This window comes from Chiloscyllium plagiosum, unplaced genomic scaffold, assembly GCF_037043375.1.
Source record: "Chiloscyllium plagiosum isolate Xiang-an unplaced genomic scaffold, Cpla_swu_hap1 HiC_scaffold_42, whole genome shotgun sequence".
Lineage (NCBI taxonomy): Eukaryota > Metazoa > Chordata > Chondrichthyes > Orectolobiformes > Hemiscylliidae > Chiloscyllium > Chiloscyllium plagiosum.
Window position 1 is genome coordinate 34,175,961 of NW_028270180.1, and position 22,009 is coordinate 34,197,969.

A 22,009-nucleotide genomic window follows, 5' to 3' on the forward strand; every position below is an offset into this window, starting at 1 on the left:
TTGCCGTGGTTTCCTGTAACAAATCTTTGTTTACACAATACACAAAGCTATCGCCAAGTGTACAGATGTCCAGTGAGCTAGCAAGAGAATCCTGTGAGTCACAGGTATAGAGGGCTTTTAATGAGGTGTCAGGCTGTGTAACCATCCAAAGTCCAAAGTCCAACCACAACTGATTGCAGTGGAGGAGGTGACCTGTTATAACAAATTCTCCAACTGAAGATTCTTCAAGTCAGTTCCTTGAGGCCTGGTTTATTATTGATTCACATGAAGGAATGCTGAGCCATACATATGATTTCCCAAGTTAGGATGCAACGGAAAATAGTGTGGGAGGGAACTGTAAATTGCAAAGGAACATTGATGGAGTAAATGAGTGGGTGAAACTCTAACAGTTAGAGATCAATGTGGATAAGTGTGAACTTATTCAATTTGGACTAAAGAAGATTAAACCAGAGAATGTTCAAAATGGTGAGAAACTTAGAATGTTGTCCATTGTCTCAAGAAGAACAAATACAAGAGTGGATAAGTTATCTTAAAAGCATATAAATAAGGACAGAGAGTTGACATTTTTTGAACTTGTACTCATCAGGACTTGGTTGCCAAATAAAAACTTAGAAAGGGAACAGTGACTTGTGCAGCTTGAGAACAGGGCTGCTGATTTGTTGCTCAATAGTTAACGTGGGAAAATGGCAGGAATTGTTAGCTGAAAAGACAAGACCAGGAAGTTCAATCTTGATTGATTAGGGCATTGCCATGGGGAATGCAGCAGGGATTAACAGTCTCCATGATGGCTTCCTCAATGAAAAAGGTGTAATGTATAAACAAATTCCTTTTCCTGACAAAGAACATAAAAACATAAGTCGTCTGGAGTGTTGAGTCTGCTCCACCATTCAATAAGGTCATGGCTGATGTTTTGTGGACACAGCTCCACTTACTCACCTGTTCATCATAACCCTTAATTTCTATACTGTTCAACATCTATCTATCTTTGTATTAAAAACATTCTTGAGGTAGCCTCAACTGCTTCATTGGGCAGGACATTCCACAGATTCACAACCTCTGGGGTGAAGGGGTTTCTCCTCAACTCAGTCCTAAATGTGCTCTCCTTTATTTTGAGGCTATGGCCTCTACTTCCAATTTCACCTGCCAGTGGAAACAACCTCCCTGCTTCTATCTAATCTATTCCCTTCATAATTTTACATGTTTCTATAAGATCCCCCCTCATTCTTCTTAATTCCAAAGAGCATAGTTTACTAAATTTCTCCTCATAAGCCAATTCTCTCAACTCTGGAATCAACCCAGTGAACCTCCTCTGCATCCCTTCCAGTGCCAATACTTTCTTTCTCAAGTAAGGAGACCAAAACTGTGCACAGTACTCCAGGTGTGGCCTCACCAGCACCCTATACAGCTGCAGCATAACCTCCATATTTTTAAACTCCATCCCTCTAGCAATGAAGGACAATATTCCACTGCCTTTCTAATTATCTGTTGTACCTGTAAACCAACATTTTGCAATTCAAAAACAAATGTACCCAGGTCCTTCTGCACAGCAGCATGCTGCATATTTTCACCGTTTAAAGAACATGGTCATTTGTGTTGTGTTATCGTGTAGCTTCCAGCAAGTGAAAATGAATTACACTGTGAGCCAGACTGAGAATCTTAAGTTGGTTTCTGGTGTAATTCTTAGCAAAGTTTGGATCATGTAGTAAATGTCATCCAGTAGTAAAATCACTTCTGGTGCTGGACCCAATGTTTTGCATTTTGCAAAAAAGGGCTGGTTGAACCCAGTTTATAGACTGCCAACTGTGAGCAATCAAAGGAACACTGGCTGCTTGATACAATCAGGTAGTCTGTAGTATGTATGACCTGATGTACATGATGCCACACTGACACTGAAATTCAGATTACATTACTCATTTGTGTGGAGGCAGAATGACCTTTTGGCTTGACAGCAGCATCTTGTTAGAAAAGAATGTCTCGTATTTCCTGTAAGGTAACAAGATGAAACAGTTAGCTTTATCTCTTTATCAAATTTTTGAGAGAACTTATTCCAAGGTAATCTGAGGTAGACTGCACATTGGGATAAGCTTCAAGTACAGTTTTTGATAATAACTTTGTTGGTTACCCTGAGAAACATGATTGAATGACCATGAATATCCCATCCCTTCCAATACATCAATGACATGTTTGCAATATTTAAACATGAACCTGCATTAATATTAGCAGTTCAGACAGTTTAGTAAACTACATCCTGACTTCAAATTTACCAAAAGTATGAGGGCTATAGACAAGATGAACATAGATTCATAAAATTATGAATCTATGTATCTAGGAATACGATGGCAAGTGGCTCACCTCCTGACTCCCAAAGCCTGTCCACTATCCACAAGGTTGAAACTTTATTGCTGGAACAGCACAGCAGGTCAGGCAGCATCCAGGGAACAGGAGATTCGACGTTTCGGGCACAGGCCCTTCTTCAGGAGGCACTATCCACAAGGCACAAGGCAGGAATGTGACGGTATACTCTCCACTTGCCTGAAAGGGTACAGCTCCAAAACACACAAGAAACATGATACCATCCAGGGCAAGCAGCTGCTTGAGTTGCAGCACATCCGCAAATATCCATATCTGGAGCTGGATGAACTTTGGATCATTCGGCAGGTGGAGTGGATTATTGAGAAGAGTTATAGGGAGGTAGGCACACCTCAGGTAAAAGAAGAAGGTTATCGTCAGGGGACGGAAAGGGAACTGGCTGGCAGTGCAGGGATCCCCTGTGGCCGTTCCCCTCAACAACAAGTATACCATTTTGTATATTATTGGGGCGTTGACTTACCAGGGGTGAGAAATGGGACACAGGTCTCTGGCACAGAGTCTGTCTCTGCTGCTCAGAAGGGAAGGGGGGAGAGGAGCAGAGCCTTAGTCACTGGGGACTCCATTGTTAGGGGGACAGATGGAAGGTTCTGTGGGAACAAGAGAGACTTACGGTTGATGTGTTACCTCCCAGTTACCAGGGTTTGTGATGTCTCAGAACTTGTTTTCTGGATCCTTTAGAAGGAGGGGAGCAGCTCCAAGTCATGGTCCACATAGGTACCAACGACATAGGTAGGAAAAGGGATGGGGATTTAAGGCAGAGATTTGGGGAGTTAGGGTTGAAGTTTAGAGCTAGAACAAACAGAGTGCTTATCTCTGGTTTGTTGCCTGTGCCACTAGCAAGGAATAGGGAAAGAGAGGAGTTGAACACGTGCCTCCAGGGATGGAGCAGGAGAGAGGGTTTCAGACACCAGGCTCATTGTGGACCAGGTGGGACCTCTACAAACAGGATGGTTTACACCTGAACCAGAAGGGTACCAATATCCTGGGGGAATTTTGCCAATGGTCTTTGGGAGGGTTTAAACTAATTCAGCAGGGGGATGGGAATCTAAATTGTAGTTCGAGTACACAGGAGGTTGAGAGTAGCAAAGTCAGAGCTAAGATTTCAAGAGCGCAAGAAAGCACAAGCAAGCAAGAAGTTGATTTGAAGTGTGTCTACTTCAATCCCAGGAGCATCCAGAATAAGGTGGGTGACTTACAACATGGGTTGGTACCTGGGATTTCGATGTTGTTGCCATTTTGGAGACGTGGGTAGAGCAGGGACAGGAATGGTTGTTGCAAGTTCCAGGATTTAGATGTTTCAGTAAGAACAGAGAAAATAGTAAAAGAGGGGGAGGTGTGGCATTGATGGTCAAGGACAGTATTATAGTGGCAGAAAAGACGTTTGAAGACTCATTGACTGAGGTAATATGGGCTCAGATTAGAAAGAGGAAAGGAGAGGTTACCCTGTTGGGAGTTTTCTATAGGCTTCTGAATAGTTCCAGAGATGTAGAGGATAGGATAGCAAAGATGATCCTCAATAGGAGCAACAGTGTCAGGATAGTTGTTATGGGGGAACTTAAAATTTCCAAATATTGATTGGGAATACTATATTTCAAGCACTTCAGATGGGTCAGTTTTTGTCAAATCTGTGCAAGATGGTTTCCTGCCACAGTATGAAGATAGGCCAACAAGGTTCATTACTGGGTTATGAACCTGGCCCGGTGTTAGATTTGGAGGTAGGTGAGCACTTTGGTGACAGTGACCACAATTCAGCTACATTTACTTTAGTGATGGAAAAGGATAGGTATATGCCACAGGGCAGGAGTTATAGCTATGGGAAAGGCAATTATGATGCGATTAGGCAAGTTTTAGGATGCATAGGATGGAAGGAAACTGAAGGGGATGGGCACAATTGAACTGTGGAGCTTATTTGAGGACCAGTTACTGCGTGTCCTTGATAAGTATGTATCTGTCAGGCAAAAAGGAAGTTGCAGAGTGAGGAAGCTGTGGTTTACTAAGGAACTTGAATCCCTTGTCAAGAGGAAGAAGAAGAAGACCTATGTTAGGATGAGACATGAAGGCTCAGTTAGGGTGCTTGAGAGTTACAAGTTAGCCAGGAAAGACCTAAAGAGAGAGCTAAGAGCAGCCACGAAGGGACATGAGAAGTCATTGGTAGCTAGGATCAAGGAAAACCCTAAGGCTTTCTACAGGTGTATCAGGAATAAAAGAATGACTGGAGTAAGATTAGGGTCAATCAAGCATTGTAGTGCTAATTGTGCGTTGAGTCCGAGGAGATAGGAGAAGTGCTAAATGAATACTTTTTGTCAGTATGCACACTGGAAAAAGACAATGTGGTCAAAGAGAATACTGAGATATAGGCTACTAGACTAGATAAGATTGAGGTGCATAGGGAGGAGATGTTAGCAATTCTGAAAAGTGTAAAAATAGATAAGTCCCCTGGGCCAGATGGGGTTTATCCTCAGATTCTCTGGGAAGGCAGGGAGGAGTTTGCAGAGCCTTTGGCTTTGATCTTTATGTCGTCATTGTCTACAGGAGTAGTGCCAGAAGACTGGAGGATAGCAAATGTTGTCCCCTTGTTCAAGAAAGGGAATAGAGACAGCCCCGGTAATTATAGACTTGTAAGCCTTACTTTGGTTGTGGATAAATTATTGGAAAGAGTTATAAGAGATAGGACTTATAATCATCCAGAAAGAAATAAGTTGAGTAGGGATAGTCAACACAGTTTGTGAAGTGTAGGTCATGCCTCATAAACCTTACTGAATTCTTTGAGATGGTGACCAAATAGGTGGATGAGGGTAAAGTGGTTGATATGGTGTATATGGATTTCAGTAAGGCATTTGATAAGGTTCCCCACTATTCCCCACAAAATAGGGATGCATGGGATTGAAAGTGATTTAATGGTTTGGATCAGAAGTTGGCTAGCTGAAAGAAGACAGAGGGTGGTGGGTGATGGGAAATATTCATCCTGGAGTTCAGTTACGAGTGGTGTACTGTAAGGATTTGTTTGGGGCCACTGTTGTTTGTCATTTTTATAAATGAACTGGATAAGGGCATAGAAGAATGGGTTAGTAAATTTGCAGTTGACACAAAGGTCAGTAGAGTTGTGGATAATGATGAAGCATGAAGGGTCTGTTTCCATGCTGTATATCTCTGTGACTCTATGTTCTAAGTTGCAGAGAGACATAGATACGCTGCAGAGCTGGACTGAGAGATGGCAAATGGAAATTAATGAGGAAAAGTGTGAGGTGATTCACTTTGGAAGGAGTAACAGTAATAAAGCATATTGGGCTAATGCTAAGATAGTGTATTAGTAGTATAGATGAGAAGAGAGATCTCCGTGCCCCGGTACATATATCCTTGAAAGTTGTCACCCAGGTTGTGAGGGCTGTTAAGATTACATATGGTGTGTTAGCTTTAATTGGTAGAGGGATTGAGCTTTGGAACCATGAGATCATGCTGCAGCTGTACAAAACTCTGGTGTGGCCACATTGGAGTATTGCGTACAGTTCTGGTCACTGCATTCTAGATGGGTGTGGAAGCTTTGAAGAGGGTTAAGAGGAGGTTTACTAGGATGTTGCCTGGAAGGTCTTTTGGGAAAGGCTAAGAGACTTGAGGCTGTTTTCATTAGAGAGGTTGAGAAGTGACTTAATTGAGACATATATGATAATCAGAGGGTTTGATAGGTTGGACAGTGAGAGCCTTTTTCCTCAGATGCCGATGGCTAGCACGAGGGGACATGGCTTTACATTGAGGGGTGATAGATATGTCAGATGTCAGAGGTAAGTTCTTTACTCGGGGAGTGGTAGGGACGTGGAATGTACTGCCTACATCAGTAGTAGACTCGCCAACTTTAAGGGCATTTAAATGGTCATTGGATAGGCATATGGATGAGAATGGAATTGTAGGTTAGATGGGCTTCAGATTGACTCCACAGGTCGGCACAACATGCTGAAGGTCGGCTGAAGGGCCTGTACTGCACTGTAATGTTCTATATTCTATGTTCTATCTTCCACCACCGATGCTCAGTAGCAGCAGTGTATGTTATCCACAAGACGCACTGCAGAAATTCATCAAAGATCCTAAGGCAGCACCTTTCAAACCCACAACCACTTGCATCTGGAAGGACAAGGGCACAAATACATGGGAACACCCACACCTTCAACTTCACCTCCAAGCTACTCACCATCCTGACTTGGAGAATGTGTAAGTCTGAGGCAGGATTTACATAGAGCATAGAACAGTTCAGCACATTGCAGGCCCTTTGGCCCACGATGTTGTGGCAAGCATTTATCTTAATCTAAGATCAACCTAACCGACACACTCTTCAATTTATTGCTGTCCATATAGAGTCATAGAGACGTACAGCATGGAAGCAGACCCTTTGGTCCAACCCGTCCATGCCAACCAGATATCCCAACCCAATCTAGTCCCACCTGCCAGCACCCGGCCCATATCCCTCCAAACCCTTCCTATTCATATACCCATCCAAATGTATCTTAAATGTTGCAATTGTACCAGCCTCCACCACTTCCTCTGGCAGCTCATTCCATACCCATACCACCTTATGTGTGCAAAGGTTGCCCCTTAGGTCTCTTTTATATCTTTCCCCTCTCACCCTAAACCTATGCCCTCTAGTTCTGGACTCTCTGACCCCAGGGAAAAGACTTTGCCTATTTACACTATCCATGCCCCTCATAATTTTGTAAACCTCTTTAATGTCACCCTCAGCCTCCGACGCTCCAAGGAAAACATCCCCAGCCTGTTCAGACTCTCCCTATAGCTCAAATCCTCCAACCCTGGCAACATCCTTGTAAATCTTTTCTGAACCCTTTCAAGTTTCACAACATCTTTCCGATAGGAAGGAAAGCAGAATTGCATGCAATATTCTGACAGTGGCCTAACCAATGTCCTGTACAGCCACAACATGACCTCTCAACTCCTTTACTCAATACTCTGACCAATAAAGGAATGCATACCAAACACCTTCTTCACTATCCTATCTATTTGTGACTCCACTTTCAAGGAGCTATGAACCTGCACTCCAAGGTCTCTTTGTTCAGCAACACTCCCTAGGACCTTACCATTAAGTGTATAAGTCCTGCTAAGATTTGCTTTCCCAAAATGCAGCACCTCGCATTTATCTGAATTAAACTCTATCTGCCACTTTTCAGCCCATTGGCCCATCTGGTCCAGATCCTGTTGTAATCTGAGGTAACCCTCTTCGCTGTCCACTACACCTCCAATTTTGGTGTCATCTGCAACCTTACTAACTGTACCTCTTATGCTCGCATCCAAATCATTTATGTAAATGACAAAATGTAGAGGACCCAGCACCGATCCTTGTGGCACTCCACTGGTCACAGGCCTCCAGTCTGAAAAGCAACCCTCCACCACCAACCTCTGTCTTCTACCTTTGAGCCAGTTCTGTATCCAAATGGCTAGTTCTCCCTGTATTTCATGAGATCTAACCTTGCTAATCAGTCTCCCATGGGGAACCTTGTCAATGTCCATATAGATCATATCTACTACTCTGCCCTCATCAATCCTCTTTGTTACTTCTTCAAAAAACTCCATCAAGTTTGTGAGACATGATTTCCCACACATAAAGTCATGTTGACTATCCCTAATCAGTCCTTGCCTTTCCAAATACATGTACACCCTGTCCCTCAGGATTCCCTCCAACAACATGCCCACCACTGAGGTCAGGCTTACTGGTCTATAGTTCCCTGGCCTGTCCTTACCATCCTTCTTAAACAGTGACACCACGTTTGCCAACCTCCAGTCTTTTGACACCTCACCTGTGATTATCGATGATACAAATATCTCAGCAAGAGTACCAGCAATCACTTCTCTAGCTTCCCACAGAGTTCTAGGGTACACCTGATCAGGTCCTGGGGATCTATCCACCTTTACCCGTTTTAAGATATCCAGCACTTCCTCCTCTGTAATCTGGACATTTTGCAAGATGTCACCATCTATTTCCCTACAGTCTATATCTTCCATATCCTTTCTACAGTAAATACTGATGCAAAATACTCATTTAGTATCTCTCCCATTTTCTGCGGCTCCACAGAAAGGCCACCTTGCTGATCTTTGAGTGGAGAAAGTGAGGTCTGCATATGCTGGAGATCAGAGCTGAAAATGTGTTGCTGGAACAGCGCAGCAGGTCAGGCAGCATCCAGGGAACAGGAGAATCGACGTTTCGGGCATAAGCCCTTCTTCTCATTCCTGAAGAAGGGCTTATGCCCGAAACGTCGATTCTCCTGATCTTTGAGGGGCCCTATTCTCTCCCTAGTTACCCTTTTGTCCTTAATGTATTTGTAAAAACCCTTTGGATTCTCCTTAATTCTATTTGCCAAAGCTATTTCATGTCCCCTTTTTGCCCTCCTGATTTCCCTCTTAAGTATACTCCTACTTCTTTTATATTCTTGTCTAGCAGTCGCTTAAATGTCCCTAAAGTCTCTGACTCTACTTGCACCGCTGGCAATGCATTCCATGCACCCACCACTCTCTGCGTAAAGAACCTACCTACCGACCTAAACATCTCCCCTAAATCTTCCTCTAATCACCTTAAAATGATGACTCCTTGTGACTGCCATTTCTGCCCTGGAGAACAGTCTTTGGCTACCTACTCTAACTATGCCTCTCATTACTTTGTACACCACTATCAAGTCACCTCTCTTCCTTCTTTTCTCCAATGTGAAAAGCCTGAGCTCACTCAAATTCTCTTCATAAGACCAGCCCTCCAATCCAGGCAGCATCGTGGGAAATCTCCTCTGTACCCCCTCTAAAGTATCTGCATCTTTCCTATAATGAAGTGACCAGAACTGGACATAATATTCCAGGGTTTTGTGGAGCTGCAGCAAAACCTCATGGCTCTTAAACTCAATCCCCCGCTAATGAAAGCCAACACATCATACGTCTTCTTAACAACCCTATCAATTTGGGTGGCAACTTTGACATATCTTTGTATGTGTACCCCAAGATCCTGCTGTTCCTCCACACTGTCAAGAATCCTGTCTTTAACCTTTCATTTAGCAATCAAATCCAACCTTCCAAAATGAATCACTTCACATTTATCCAAATTGAACTCCATCTGCCACTTCTCTGGTCAGCTCTGCATCCTGTCAATGTCTTGTTATAGCCTGCAATCACCCTCGACACTATCTACAACACCACCAAAATTTACGTTATTGGCAAACTTACTAACCCTTCCACTTCTTCATCCAAGTCATTTATCAAAAGTACAAAGAGCAGTGGCCCAAGAACAGATCCCTGCAGGACACCACTGGTCACCGACCTCCAGGCAGAATATTTTCCATCCACTACCACTCCCTATCTTCTTTCGGCCAGCCAATTCTGTATCCAGACAATCAAATGTTCCTGTATCCCATACCTCCTAACTTTCTGAAAGAGCCAACTATGGGGGACCTTATCAAATGCCTTATTGAAATCCATAAACACCACATCCTTGTCTTGTCACATCCTCAAAGAATGCAATAAGGCTTATGAGACATGACTTTCTCCTTCCTCCCCTACCTCTTCAGACTCCAGGCAAAAGTTCCCTCCAGTATCCCTGATCAGCTCTATTCTCTCTCTGATCATTCTCTTTTTCCTCACCTACATGTAGAATACCTTTGGGTTTTCTCTCATCCTTCCCACCAAGGCCCCCTCCTAGCTCTTCTCAATCCATTTTTTAGTTTTTTCCTAGCTACTCTGAAATCTTCTAAAGTTGTGCCAGATCCTTACTTCCTCAACCTTAAGCAAGCTTTCTTCTTTCTCTTGACAAAAAACTTCTCTTCTCTTGTCATCCAAGGCTCCTTCACCTTCCCATTCCTTGCCTGTCTCAGTGGGACAAAGTTGTCCAACACTCGCAACAAATGTTCCTTAAACAGCCTCCACATTTCTGTTGTATATTTCCTGTAGAACAATTGTTCCCAATTTATACTCCACAGCTCCTGTCTAAGAGCAATATAATTTCCTTTACCCCAACTAAATACCTTCCCATACTGTCTGTTCCTATCGCTTGGATGTAGGTTTGCCTGCTGAGCTGGAAGGTTCATTTCCAGACATTTTGTTACCCTACTAGGTAACATCTTCTGTGGGCCTCAGGCAAAGCAATGCTGAAAATTCCTGCTTTCTATTTATATGTTTGGGTTTCTTTGGGTTGGTGATGCCATTTCCTGTGGTGATGTTATTTCTTGAGGTCAAGTCATTTCCTGTTCCTTTTCTCAAGGGGGTGGTAGATGGGGTCTAACTCGATGTGTTTGTTGATAGAGTTCCACTTGGAATGCCATGCTTCCAGGAATTCTTGTGTGTGTCTTTGTTTGGCTTGTCCTAGGATGGATGTGTTATCCCAGTTGAAGTGGTGTCCTTCCTCATCCGTATGTGAGGATACTAGTGAGAGAGAGTCATGTCTTTTTGTGGCTAGTTGGTCAATCGTAGTATCCTCACATACAGATGAGGAAGGACACCACTTCGACTGGGACAACTCTTATTCCTGACATTCTTTGCATTGAAACAGGCACATTTTAACCATCCCTTTGCCCAATCAACTTCCTGACAGACTTTCTGCACTTTATTTCTGCCTGTTCAACAACTACCTTCTCCTCTGATCTGTAGCTCGGGTTCCCTTCCCTCACCAACCTTCCCAAAGTGCTCCAGCAAATCTCCCACCCTGGACATTGGTGCCCCTCCGGTTTTAGTGCAACCTGTCCTTCATGTGCAGGTCCCACCTTCCCTAGAGGATACCCCAATGATCTACGTATCTGGAGCCCTCTCTTCTGCAGCAGCCCTGTAGTCACATGTTTATCGGCACTCGCTCCCTGTTCCTCACCTCACTAGCACATAGCACCGGTAGTAGTCATGAGGTTATTACTCTGATTGGCCTGCTTTTTATCTTCCAACCTAACTCCCTAAAATCGCTTTTTAGATCCTTGTTCCTTTTCCTGGCTATGTCATTGGTTCCAATATGCACCAAGACTCCTGGCGACTCACCATCCCCTTCAGAATCTTGTAGACTTGATCAGAGATGTCCCGACCCTGGCACCTGGGAGGCAACATACCTTTCAGGGGTCCTGTTTGCGACGACACGATCTCCTGTCCTGAGTCATTCTTTGCTACTTTTTCTCTTAAACAACTGCATCACATCTTCACATCCTCCAGGATTAATCCCGGAAAATTCTATCAACGGGTCTTCAGTTTGTTCCCGTATCTCTCTCTTTATCTGGCACTGTACTGCTTGGTTGCTCAACACCCACATTTATAACTAGGCCATTGTCACCATCTTCTAATTTGGTAAAGGCAGAACCAAAGTATTCATTTAGTACCTCTGCCATACCCTTTGCTTCAGTGAGCAGCTTACCCTGCTTGTTCCTTATGGGCCCTGCTATATCCTTCATTAATCTTTTATTATTAATAGGTTTGAATAGCATTTAACAATTTGTTTTACTGCAGTCAGCCATCCTTTCCTCATGACTCTCTTAGCCTTCTTTATTCCAGTCTTTGCCTCTCTCCTGCACTTGAGATACCCTTTGGATTTCTATTGCTATTATTATTCTGGTACGCATCATGTGTCTCCTTTTCCTCCATTATTTTCTTCTAAATACCCTTACTCATCCAGGGTGCTCTAGCTTTGGACACGCCGTCTTTACTTCTCACGGGTATCTATGTAGCTTGCACCCTATTCATCCCTCTTTTGAAAGTGTCATATTTTTCATCGACTATGTTAACCATCAAAATGCATTTCCAATCACCTGCTCCAGTTCAACTTTTAGACCCCTAAAATCTGTCCTTTTCCAGTTTGGGATCTTAGTACTTGATTGTTTCTTATCCTTTTCAAACTAACTTTGAACGTTGTCATATTATGAATGCTATTCCCCAAATGCTTCCCCACTCTGACATTCTACACTTGACCTACCTCATTTCCTCGGACCAGATCCAGCACAATCCCCTACTGGTAGGACTGGAAATGTACTGTCTCAGAAAGTTCTCCTGCGCACATTGCAAGAATTTTACTCCGTCCATGTTTCACACTCTACCTTTTTGCCAGTCTACCCAAGGATAATTGAATTCACCAACTACCACAACCCTTGTCCTGCAGATTTCTATAATCTACCTACAAATTCTTTCTTCTATATCCTCCCCACTATTCGGAGGTCTATAATAAAAACCCAACAAGGTCACCACTCCATTCCTATTTCTCACTTCCAACCATATAGATTCAAATTCAGGAACTGTATAGTGTTCGAGGGCTATCATATCTTTTTTTTAACCAAGAGTGTTTCCTCTCCTCACTTTTTAACCAAACTTGTTTCTAGTAAAAGGCTTATAACCCGAATGTTAAGTATCCAATCCTGTTCTGGCTTTAAATATGTTTCCGTCAATGATTCTATGTCATGCTCCCAGAGCAATTTCTGCTTCCAGTTGGCCAGTTATGTTCACGATACTCCTTGCATTTACATACATACCATTTAACCTTGACTTTAGCACTTTCTTGCCCATTAGCGAACATCTACCTCTTTGTTCACTGTCAAAACTCAAGCCTTCCTTGACTCCCTTTTCCCTGCTCCTTATTTTCTGTCTTTTGTCCTCACTGGTACTTCCAAACTAGACCCATTAGTCAATCCACCACCTGCCTTACAAATTTAAATACATCCCCACAACACTATTTATTCTCTCAGCTAGGAGATTACTTGCATTTCATCTCTTCTGAACAGCATTCTCTTTTTCCAAACGTGATCCCAATGTCCCAAAAATCTTAAATGGTGTCTTCTACACCATCTCTCATGTCACACATTTACTTCCCTGATCTAACTTTATCAAAATGGTGAAGCCCGGCACAGATAATATTTCTGAGATTACAACCCCTGAGGTCTTTTGTTTTAACCTTCTCCCAACTCTTCAAACCAATCCTGCAAGACCACAAAGTTCTCCCTCCTTACGTCATTGGTTCACACATGAACCACTACCATTGGTTATTCATCCTTCCTTTCCAGATATTTATCCAGTCCATTATGTCCTGTACCTTTGCACCCGGCGGCAACAGACCATATGGGACATATAATCTCAGCCATAAATTAGACTGTCTATCCCTCGAATTTTCTAATCTGTCTGCAGCCTCTCTCTTTCTTCCCAGGGTAGTCTTGGCCACCATGGTACTGTGAGTTATCCACCCCGACTCAGCCATGTTGCACACTATATAGGCACCTAAAATGTCAGACCTGAATGGTAGGAGTGTAGTGGAACAGAGGGACCTTGGAATTCAGGTGCATGGTTCTCTGAAAGTAGAGTCACAGGTAGACAGGGCAGTGAAGGCACACTGGCCTTCATCAGTCAGGGCACTGAGTATAGAAGTTGGGAAGTTATGTTGCAGTTGTATAGGACATTGGTGAAGCTGCACTTGGAGTATTATGTTTGGTTTTGGTCAACCTGCTATAGGAAGGATGTTATTAAACTGGTAAGAGAGAGAAGAAATTCACAAGGATGTTTCAATGGTCTGAGCTATAGAGAGAAAAAGGGAACCTGAGGGGCAACTTTTTTACACAGAGGGTGGTACGCATATGGAATGAGGTGCCAGCAGAAGTGTTTGAGATGTGTGCATTAACACATTTAAAAAGCATTTGGACAAATACATGTATAAGAAAGGTTTAGAAGGACATGGGCCAAGTGCAGGGAAATCGGGTTAGCTTAGATGGACATTTTGGTCAGCATGGTCAGTTTGGGCCAAAGGGCCTGTCTCCATGCTGTAGGACCCTATTAGACAGCTGGTAGACAGCTTCAGGGAGCTCTGTCGTCCTGCACTAGGTGCCTCTTTTCCTTTTGACAAATGGTCACCCACTCACCTGCTGTATCTCCACAACGTCTTACCTGCTGATCACAACGTGGAGTGACTGCTCTCTGGTACGACTGTTGCAGAACCTCTGTGCTTCTTCAAAGTCCGGAAACCTCACAAGAGAAAGCTACACATATGATCCCTCAGAGGGGGCAATGTTCATAGGGGCTATATTAAAATGATTTGTTTTTACAAAAGTGCATTTTTTTTTCAATGTCACCACCTGATTTTTATTCAGGTCTGGACATAAATAGACACATCAGTGTTCACAAGTGTGATCCTGAAATAGAGCCCAAATGCATCATGATTCGCAGCCTGTAATCTTTACATTTGCAATTAGAGACCTAATGCCAATCTGAGACTCCCTGTTTGGATAGCTTGCCATGAGGGAGCTAGGATCACCACTGCCTATTACTTCACTGTGACTGGGTTGAAATGCTGGAATTCCCTACCTAATGTCATTGTGAGTCAATCCACAGCAGGTGGACTGCAGTGGTTCAAGAAAGCAGCTCACCCCCAGCTTCTCAATGACAATGAGGAATGGGCAATGAATGCTGGCCAGCCAGTGATGCCCACATCCCACAAATGAACAAAAAAAAGTTCAATTGCAGTGACCACCAACATAAACAACACACTGAATAGAATATGGAAACAAAAGGAGAAACTCTTCCTCATTGCTCATGATCCCACATTAAATCACATCCTGATCACTGCAATCTCCCTCCCCAACTGCCATCAATAACACCATCTCCTTCACCTCCCAACAAACCTCTCTCCTCCTCCTCCACACTCTATACCTCTTTGCCAACTTCTCTCCTCCCCAACCCCTTCCCCACATTGTATTCTGCCCTGTCCCATAAAACCCATCATCTGACATTCATATCAGCTTTGTCCAATTTCCTCTCCAACTCTAACCAATAGTCCCTCTATCTCTTATTTCAGGGTCACTATGACATTAACATAACTCAAAATTGCATTCTCTTCACGGGTGTGTTCTCCAATCACATTATCTATGCTGTGGTGTTCTCCAATCACATTGTCTATGCTGTGGTGTTCTCCAATTGCATTTTTTTCCAGTGGCATGTTCGATACTTCACTCTAACACTGACATGAGATGTGAAGCCAATAAATAGTTAACCTCATTCAGGTAGAATGTAGGAAATGGGTGAGTGAGTGTTTGAGGTGGCATATGTAGGGATGGTAATGATGAGTTGTAGGTTGGTAACAGTGGATGAGAGGTTGGTAATAATGTGTGGTTTGGGCCGTGTGAAGATAAGAATGACAGCGTGGTCGCAACAGGTCTCAAGTTGGACCTGATCTGAATTATTGTGAGACTGCAATCAAGTGAACGACTCTAGTAATGTGGACCCAGAATGGCTTTGCAAATCTTTCACTGGACTTTTCCTGTGACTTTGTATTGCTGCTTTCTGGGTGCACAAGTGTTCCATATTTCAGTAAACACAGCTGTGAAATCATTGCTTCAGACAGAATGGTTTTACAACTTATGAAACAGCCATAAATGTTATAGCAGTTGCACCTGTTAGTTGCACCAGTTTACTCAATTAACAGCAAAACTGCTTATATGTACCTCCCATTTTCAATCAATCTCATTAAATCCACCCAACATTTCGACAGTTAGGATATTGGATTATGATGCTGTTCAATGACATGGAAACATTTAAAATAGGAGTTCATGCCAATCATCCTTTTGAGTCCGCTCTGCCATTTATTATGATCATTGGCGGGTCCTCTAACTCAATGACATCTTCCTGCTTTCTCCCCATTATCTTGTGCTTGTAATATCTGAAAATACATCTATCTATTTCTTGAATATATTCAGTGACTTGGCCTCCACAGCCTTCTTTGGTAGATGATTCCACAATCCATTTTTGAGAGAAAACATTTTTCCTGATACACGTCCTAAATGGTCTAGCCCATATAACTGAGATTTTCTAGAGAGAAACACCTTTATCCAGGGAGTGAGTGGGAAAGTCACTGCAACCTCAACTTTTGAGGTTTTTGATATCTAATTCTGTTAATAGGATGCAAAATGCCTTGGTGATAAAGGTGACAAGTCAAACAGGTGCCCAAAATAATTTGTGAATTGTTAATAACATCTCTTGGGAGCCCTCTTGTGGTACAGTGATGGCATCGCTTCTCCTAGCTGAAAATGTGTTGCTGGAAAAGCGCAGCAGGTCAGGCAGCATCCAGGGAACAGGAGAATCGACGTTTCGGGCATAAGCCCTTCTTCTTATGCCTGAAGAAGGGCTTATTCCCGAAATGTCAATTCTCCTGTTCCCTGGATGCTGCCTGACCTGCTGCGCTTTTCCAGCAACACATTTTCAGCTCTGATCTCCAGCATCTGCAGACCTCACTTTCTCCTCAATCGCTTCTCCTAGGCCAAGGAGACCTGGGTTCAAGTCCTACCTGCTCCAGAGGTGTGTAGTAACGTCTCTGAACAGATTGAGCAGCAAGTATCTACTTTTGTGGCACAGTGGTTCGGTCTCTGCCTGCCTCAGAAAGTCCAGGGTTACATCCTACCTGCCCTGCATGTGTCTGATTATTGGTTGTTACGAAATATTTCTCCCACAAATTATATTCAAATCCCACTTCCCTTTATTAATTACTCTGCCATAATGGGCTGTTTCAGTTTCTTTCAGTTCTGTGCAGTCTGGTTTTGTTTTCACAAAAATATACTAAATGGTGTACGGCTTCTCTTTTATGGTGACATCTACATCTAGATGTCCTGGACAGCATGCTTGAAGCACATGGAGGCTCTCGGTGGTGGTGGGATGGTGCGGGAGGGTTGTGTGGAGTTTAGTCTAATAGATCATCCCCTGCACAGTGCCACTGAGGGACTGTTCAGTTTTCAATTTGATTCAATCCAGTCCTTTCTGTTATTTCATCACAAAAGAATATTAATAGATTACATATATAAAAGCTAGCCAGGTGTGCATTTGAGTAGTGTAGCAAACTCCAGATGAAGGACTCTTCTCTGCATATGCTTCACAAATAGGCACACTCAACCCTTAAGGACAGTGAATAGCATAGAGAAGCACATGAGGCAAAAAAATGATATGTGACCAAAAGGGAAAATGTTGGAAAATCTCAGCAAGTCTGGCAGCATCTGTAAGGAGAGAAAAGAGCTGACGCTCGAGTTTAACTAACCCTTTGTCAAAGTGATATGTGAGTTGAGTTTGTTGAAGTAGAGTGGGAGGAAGTGCATGTATGAGTTGGTTGGGCCAAATTCTGTGTTGCAAATTCCATGTAATAATACTTTGCTTTTGCCCATATTACAGCTTGCAACTTGCCCATGGATGAAGGACAAACTGGAGATAACCCATCTGTGAAATTTTATTACAATCAAACCAGTGACCGGTGTAAGATTTTTGCCTATAGAGGAGCTGGAGGAAATGCGAACCGTTTCTTCACAGATAAACATTGCATGAGGAACTGTTCCAGCCTGGCAGGTGACATCTATCCCGGTGATGGTAGGTGAAAAACTAAATCTATATGGCTGCAAGTACATAGTGTCTGAGGGATCACACTCATAGACAAGTCCAATCACTTAGTATATGTTTCTACTTGCACTTGCCACACATAGAAACTCAGGGATCAAACACCTCATCCACCGTAACCACCTCACCCACCCTAACCACTTCACCCAGCCTAACCATCTCACCCACCCTAACCACCTCACACCTCCCATTCCAACCACTTTGCCCACTCTAACCATGTCTCTTACTCTAACGACGTCACTCACTCTAACCACGTCACTCACTCTAACCACCTCACTCACCTTAAGTACCTCACCCACTCTAACCACCTAATGCACTCTAACAACCCCATCCACTCTAACCATCTCACCCACTCTAACCACCTCACACCTCCCATTCCAACCACCTTGCCCAATCTAATCACTCTAACTACTTTGCCCACTCTAACCACGTCACTCACTCTAATCACCTCACCCACCTTAAGCACCTCACCCACTCTAACCACGTAATCCATTCTAACAACCCCTTCCACCCTAACCATCTCACCCACTCTAACCACCTAATCCACTCTAACAACTCCATCCACCCTAACCATCTCACCCACTCCAATCAACTCACCCACTCTAAGCATCTCATCCAGCCCTCACCCACTTCGCCCACTGTAACCTTCTCACCCACCTTAAGCACCTCACACAGTCTAACCACCTAATCCACTCTAACAACCCCATCCACCCTAACCATCTCACCCACTCCAACCGATGGAGTAGATGCATTAGTCAGAGGGAAATGAGTGTGGGTGGGTTACTCTTCAGAGGGTCGGTGTGGAATGGTTCAGCCAAAGGGCCTGTTTCCACACTGTAGAGAATCTAATCTAATCTAATCAACCATCTCACCCACTCTAACCATCTCATCCACCTTAAACACCTCACACACTCTAAGCACCTAATCCACTTAAACGACCTTGCCTATTTTAATCATACCCACCCTAAACACTTTACCCAGACTAACCACTTCATTCACTTTAACAACCTCATCCACCCTAACCGCCTCACCCTAACCATGTTACCCACCTCCCACCCTGACCGTCACACTCACCTCAACTATCCTAACCACCCACTCTAATCTTCTCACCCACTCTAACTACCTCACCCATCCCAATTGACATACCCACACAAACCACCTCACCCTGCCTAAGCATCTCACCCTTCTCCTAACTATCATACAGGATATTTTAGCTGGAGCTCAAAATCGTTTGCATGTCATATCTTCTCGGAATCTGCTCTGATGGAGTATCCTGAAAGACTCAGGTTAGTCTTGGGTGTGGAGGTATTTTGTTATGAGGACAGCTTGAGAAGGCTGAGCCTGTGCTCATTGGAATTTAAAATAATGAGAGGCAAGCTGTTTGAAACATACAAGAATCTTAGGGGTCTTGATGGGGTTGATGCAGAATGTTTTTTTACCATTGTGAGAGGGTCTAGGACCAGAGGGCATAATCTCAGAATGAGGGATCCCACTATTAAGACATTGATGAAGAGGAATTTCTTTTCCCAGAGAACAGTGAATCAGTGGAATTCTTTACCGCAAAGGGCTGTTGAGTGGGGTTGTTAAGTATATTCAAAGCTGAGATACACTTATTTTTAAATAAAAAGGGAATAAAAGACAGAAAACTGAAGTTGAGAGTTATTAAGTTAGCCATGATTTCATTGAATAGTGGAGCAAACTTGATCGGTGAATGGATTACTCCTGCTCCTATGCCTTAAGGGCTGTTGAGTCAAAGGAATCTTTGAGTGCAGGGTCCATCCACTCATCATTGCCTCTGCTTGGAATCTCCAGATCTAAATATCAGATCAGAACAAAATTGCTCACTTCAGGACAAACATCTAGGGTGCAGGTTTGCTTGCTGAACTGTAGGTTTGTTATCCAGACGTTTCATTACCTGTCTAGGTAACATCGTCGGTAGCGACCTCCAAGTGAAGCGAAACTGTTGTCTCCTGCTTTCTATTTATATCTTTCTCCTGGATGGGGTTCCTGGGGTTTGTGGTGATGTCATTTCCTGTTCATTTTCTGAGGGGTTGATAGATGGCATCTAGATCTATGTGTTTGTGTATGGCTGAGCCATAAACAAACACATACATCTAGATGCCATCTATCAACCCCTCAGAAAATGAACAGGAAATGACATCACCACAAACCCCAGAACCCCATCCAGGACAAACAGAGAAATAGAAAGCAGGAGACAACAGCTTTGCTTCATTTGGAGGTCGCCACTGATGATGTTACCTAGCCAGGTAATGAAACGTCTAGATATGAAACCTACAGCTCAGCGAGCAAACCTACACCCTAAACCTGAGCTACAAACCTTCACAAACCTTGCAAAAAGGAGGCACATCACTGGACTCAAACCATTAAGTCAATTTTCTCTCCACAATTGCTGCCAGACCTGCTGAGTTTCTCCATAAATTTGCGATTTTGTTTCATTTGACATCTTATCAACTACCTGAATTATTGATTATCTCTATCCCAACTTGCAGGGCAGTTGTGGATACCACATATTGGCAGGTATAACAATATCTTATAGATAAATTATGTCCACTCTATTTGTCTGTGCTCTATCACTTACAGGATACATGTTCTAACAGATCTAAACCTTACAGTAACTGAAAGGCGGTGTCAGACCAGGGATGTACTTGTATTAGGTGAAATTAATCTCAAGAAATTACATTTATATGGTTACTGAGAGTTAAGGTCTAGTTTCAACTTTCAACTCATTGAACATATTTGTAAAGAAATTCTAGCAAAGTGTGAATTTATTATTGTCTTTTTTGAGTTTCAGTTCAGTCTGACTTCAGTCATTGTCCAGCTTCAGAATGGGTGACAATGTGTGATTGATTAGTGTAAAAGTGATTACCAAGGGGATGAAAGATTATTAGGGATTGTAGGAACATAGAGTTGAGGTTAAAATCTAATGAGGTGAGAAAGGGAGATTTGGATCGATTGGCTGGGTGGCCTACTCTTGTTCCTTGTTTGTATAGCCAGAAGTGTGATAACCCCTACAAGGCTCATGGGGAGTCACTAATGAATCTCCTGATGGAGCTTGATGAGTTCCTTGGTAACGTTAATGACTTACCAAACAGGAATTCATCACCTGAGCCCTTTATAAAGCAGACCAAAGGAGCTCTTGTGGTGCAGTGGTGGTGTCCCTACATCTGAACTGAGAGACCCAAGTTCATGTTCCACCTACTCCAAAGGTTTTTAATAACATCTCTGAACAGGTTGATTAGAAACCTGGGTTAAATAAATAAAAAGAAGCAGACAAGAAAAGAGTTCTTGTAACACAGTGGTAGTATCCCTACTTGTAAGCCAGATGGCCTGGCTTCAGGTCCCACTTATTCCAAAGGTATGTAATAACACGTTGATTAGAAAATGAAGAAAAAAAAAGCAAACCCAATTTGGTAGCACAGTGGGAAGAGACATGGGTTGAAGTCCCACCCGTCAGATGTGTATAATAATATCTCTGAACAGGATGGTAAGACAATACCTTTAAAGCAGACCCAAGCGTGGGTTCCTGTAGTCCCTAGCTTTGAGCCAAGAGCCCTGGATTGAAGGCCCACCTGTTTCAGATGTTTATAATAACATCTCTGAACAGGTTGTTTAAAAAAAAAGATGAGGGTGTCATTTCTGCTGACTGCTTGCTCCTCTTCCAGGGCTATATTTGTGCCCTAGTGTCCTTGGAGAGAGAGCATGTGGTGTCCACCAACAGCCTCCATGCCTTTAGAGAGAGGTGGGCAGCATGGGGGTTAGATTGATTGATATGTCTGCAGAAGTGTCAGTCCTGGGCTGGGACTAGCCTATCTATTCCACAAGTAGCGGCTCTATTTTAGCATTCAACTACAACCATCCTGAGTTATTACATGTTATACAGCCCAGTGTGATCACGAAGAGTTTTACTGATGGGTCATCTCCTGTAATCTTTCAACAGACCGAGCTTGCTTGCTGCCAAAAGATCCTGGAGATTGTAAAGGACGTTTGTTGCTTTATTACTTTGACAGTGCAAAGAAGAAATGCAAAACCTTTTTGTACGGAGGATGTGGAGGAAATGGAAACAGGTTCTTCCGCCTTGATGCATGCAATTCACTTTGTATCAGTAAAATGGGTAAGGTCTACTTTCATTAGGGGGCTTTCTACATGATGCTAGAGTCAAATTTAAAGGGTCAATTCATTACTTGTGACTCAGGTACCCCATTCTCACTGTGACATGGAGCCAGCCCACAATGCGGAGGAGGTTGCCCTCTGCCCGCCCTCATACAGC

General features: G+C 43.2%; 1 protein-coding gene across 1 annotated transcript in view; it reads left to right on the forward strand.

Annotated features, from left to right (window-relative positions):
* LOC122542643 (BPTI/Kunitz domain-containing protein) overlaps nucleotides 1-22,009 on the forward strand; it is a 46,224-nt gene that overhangs the window by 12,105 nt on the left and 12,110 nt on the right. The window contains exons 2-3 of the mRNA XM_043680639.2: nucleotides 17,503-17,694; nucleotides 21,680-21,853. Of these exons, the coding sequence (XP_043536574.1) occupies nucleotides 17,503-17,694; nucleotides 21,680-21,853 (366 nt within the window). The remainder of the gene's footprint in view (nucleotides 1-17,502; nucleotides 17,695-21,679; nucleotides 21,854-22,009) is intronic.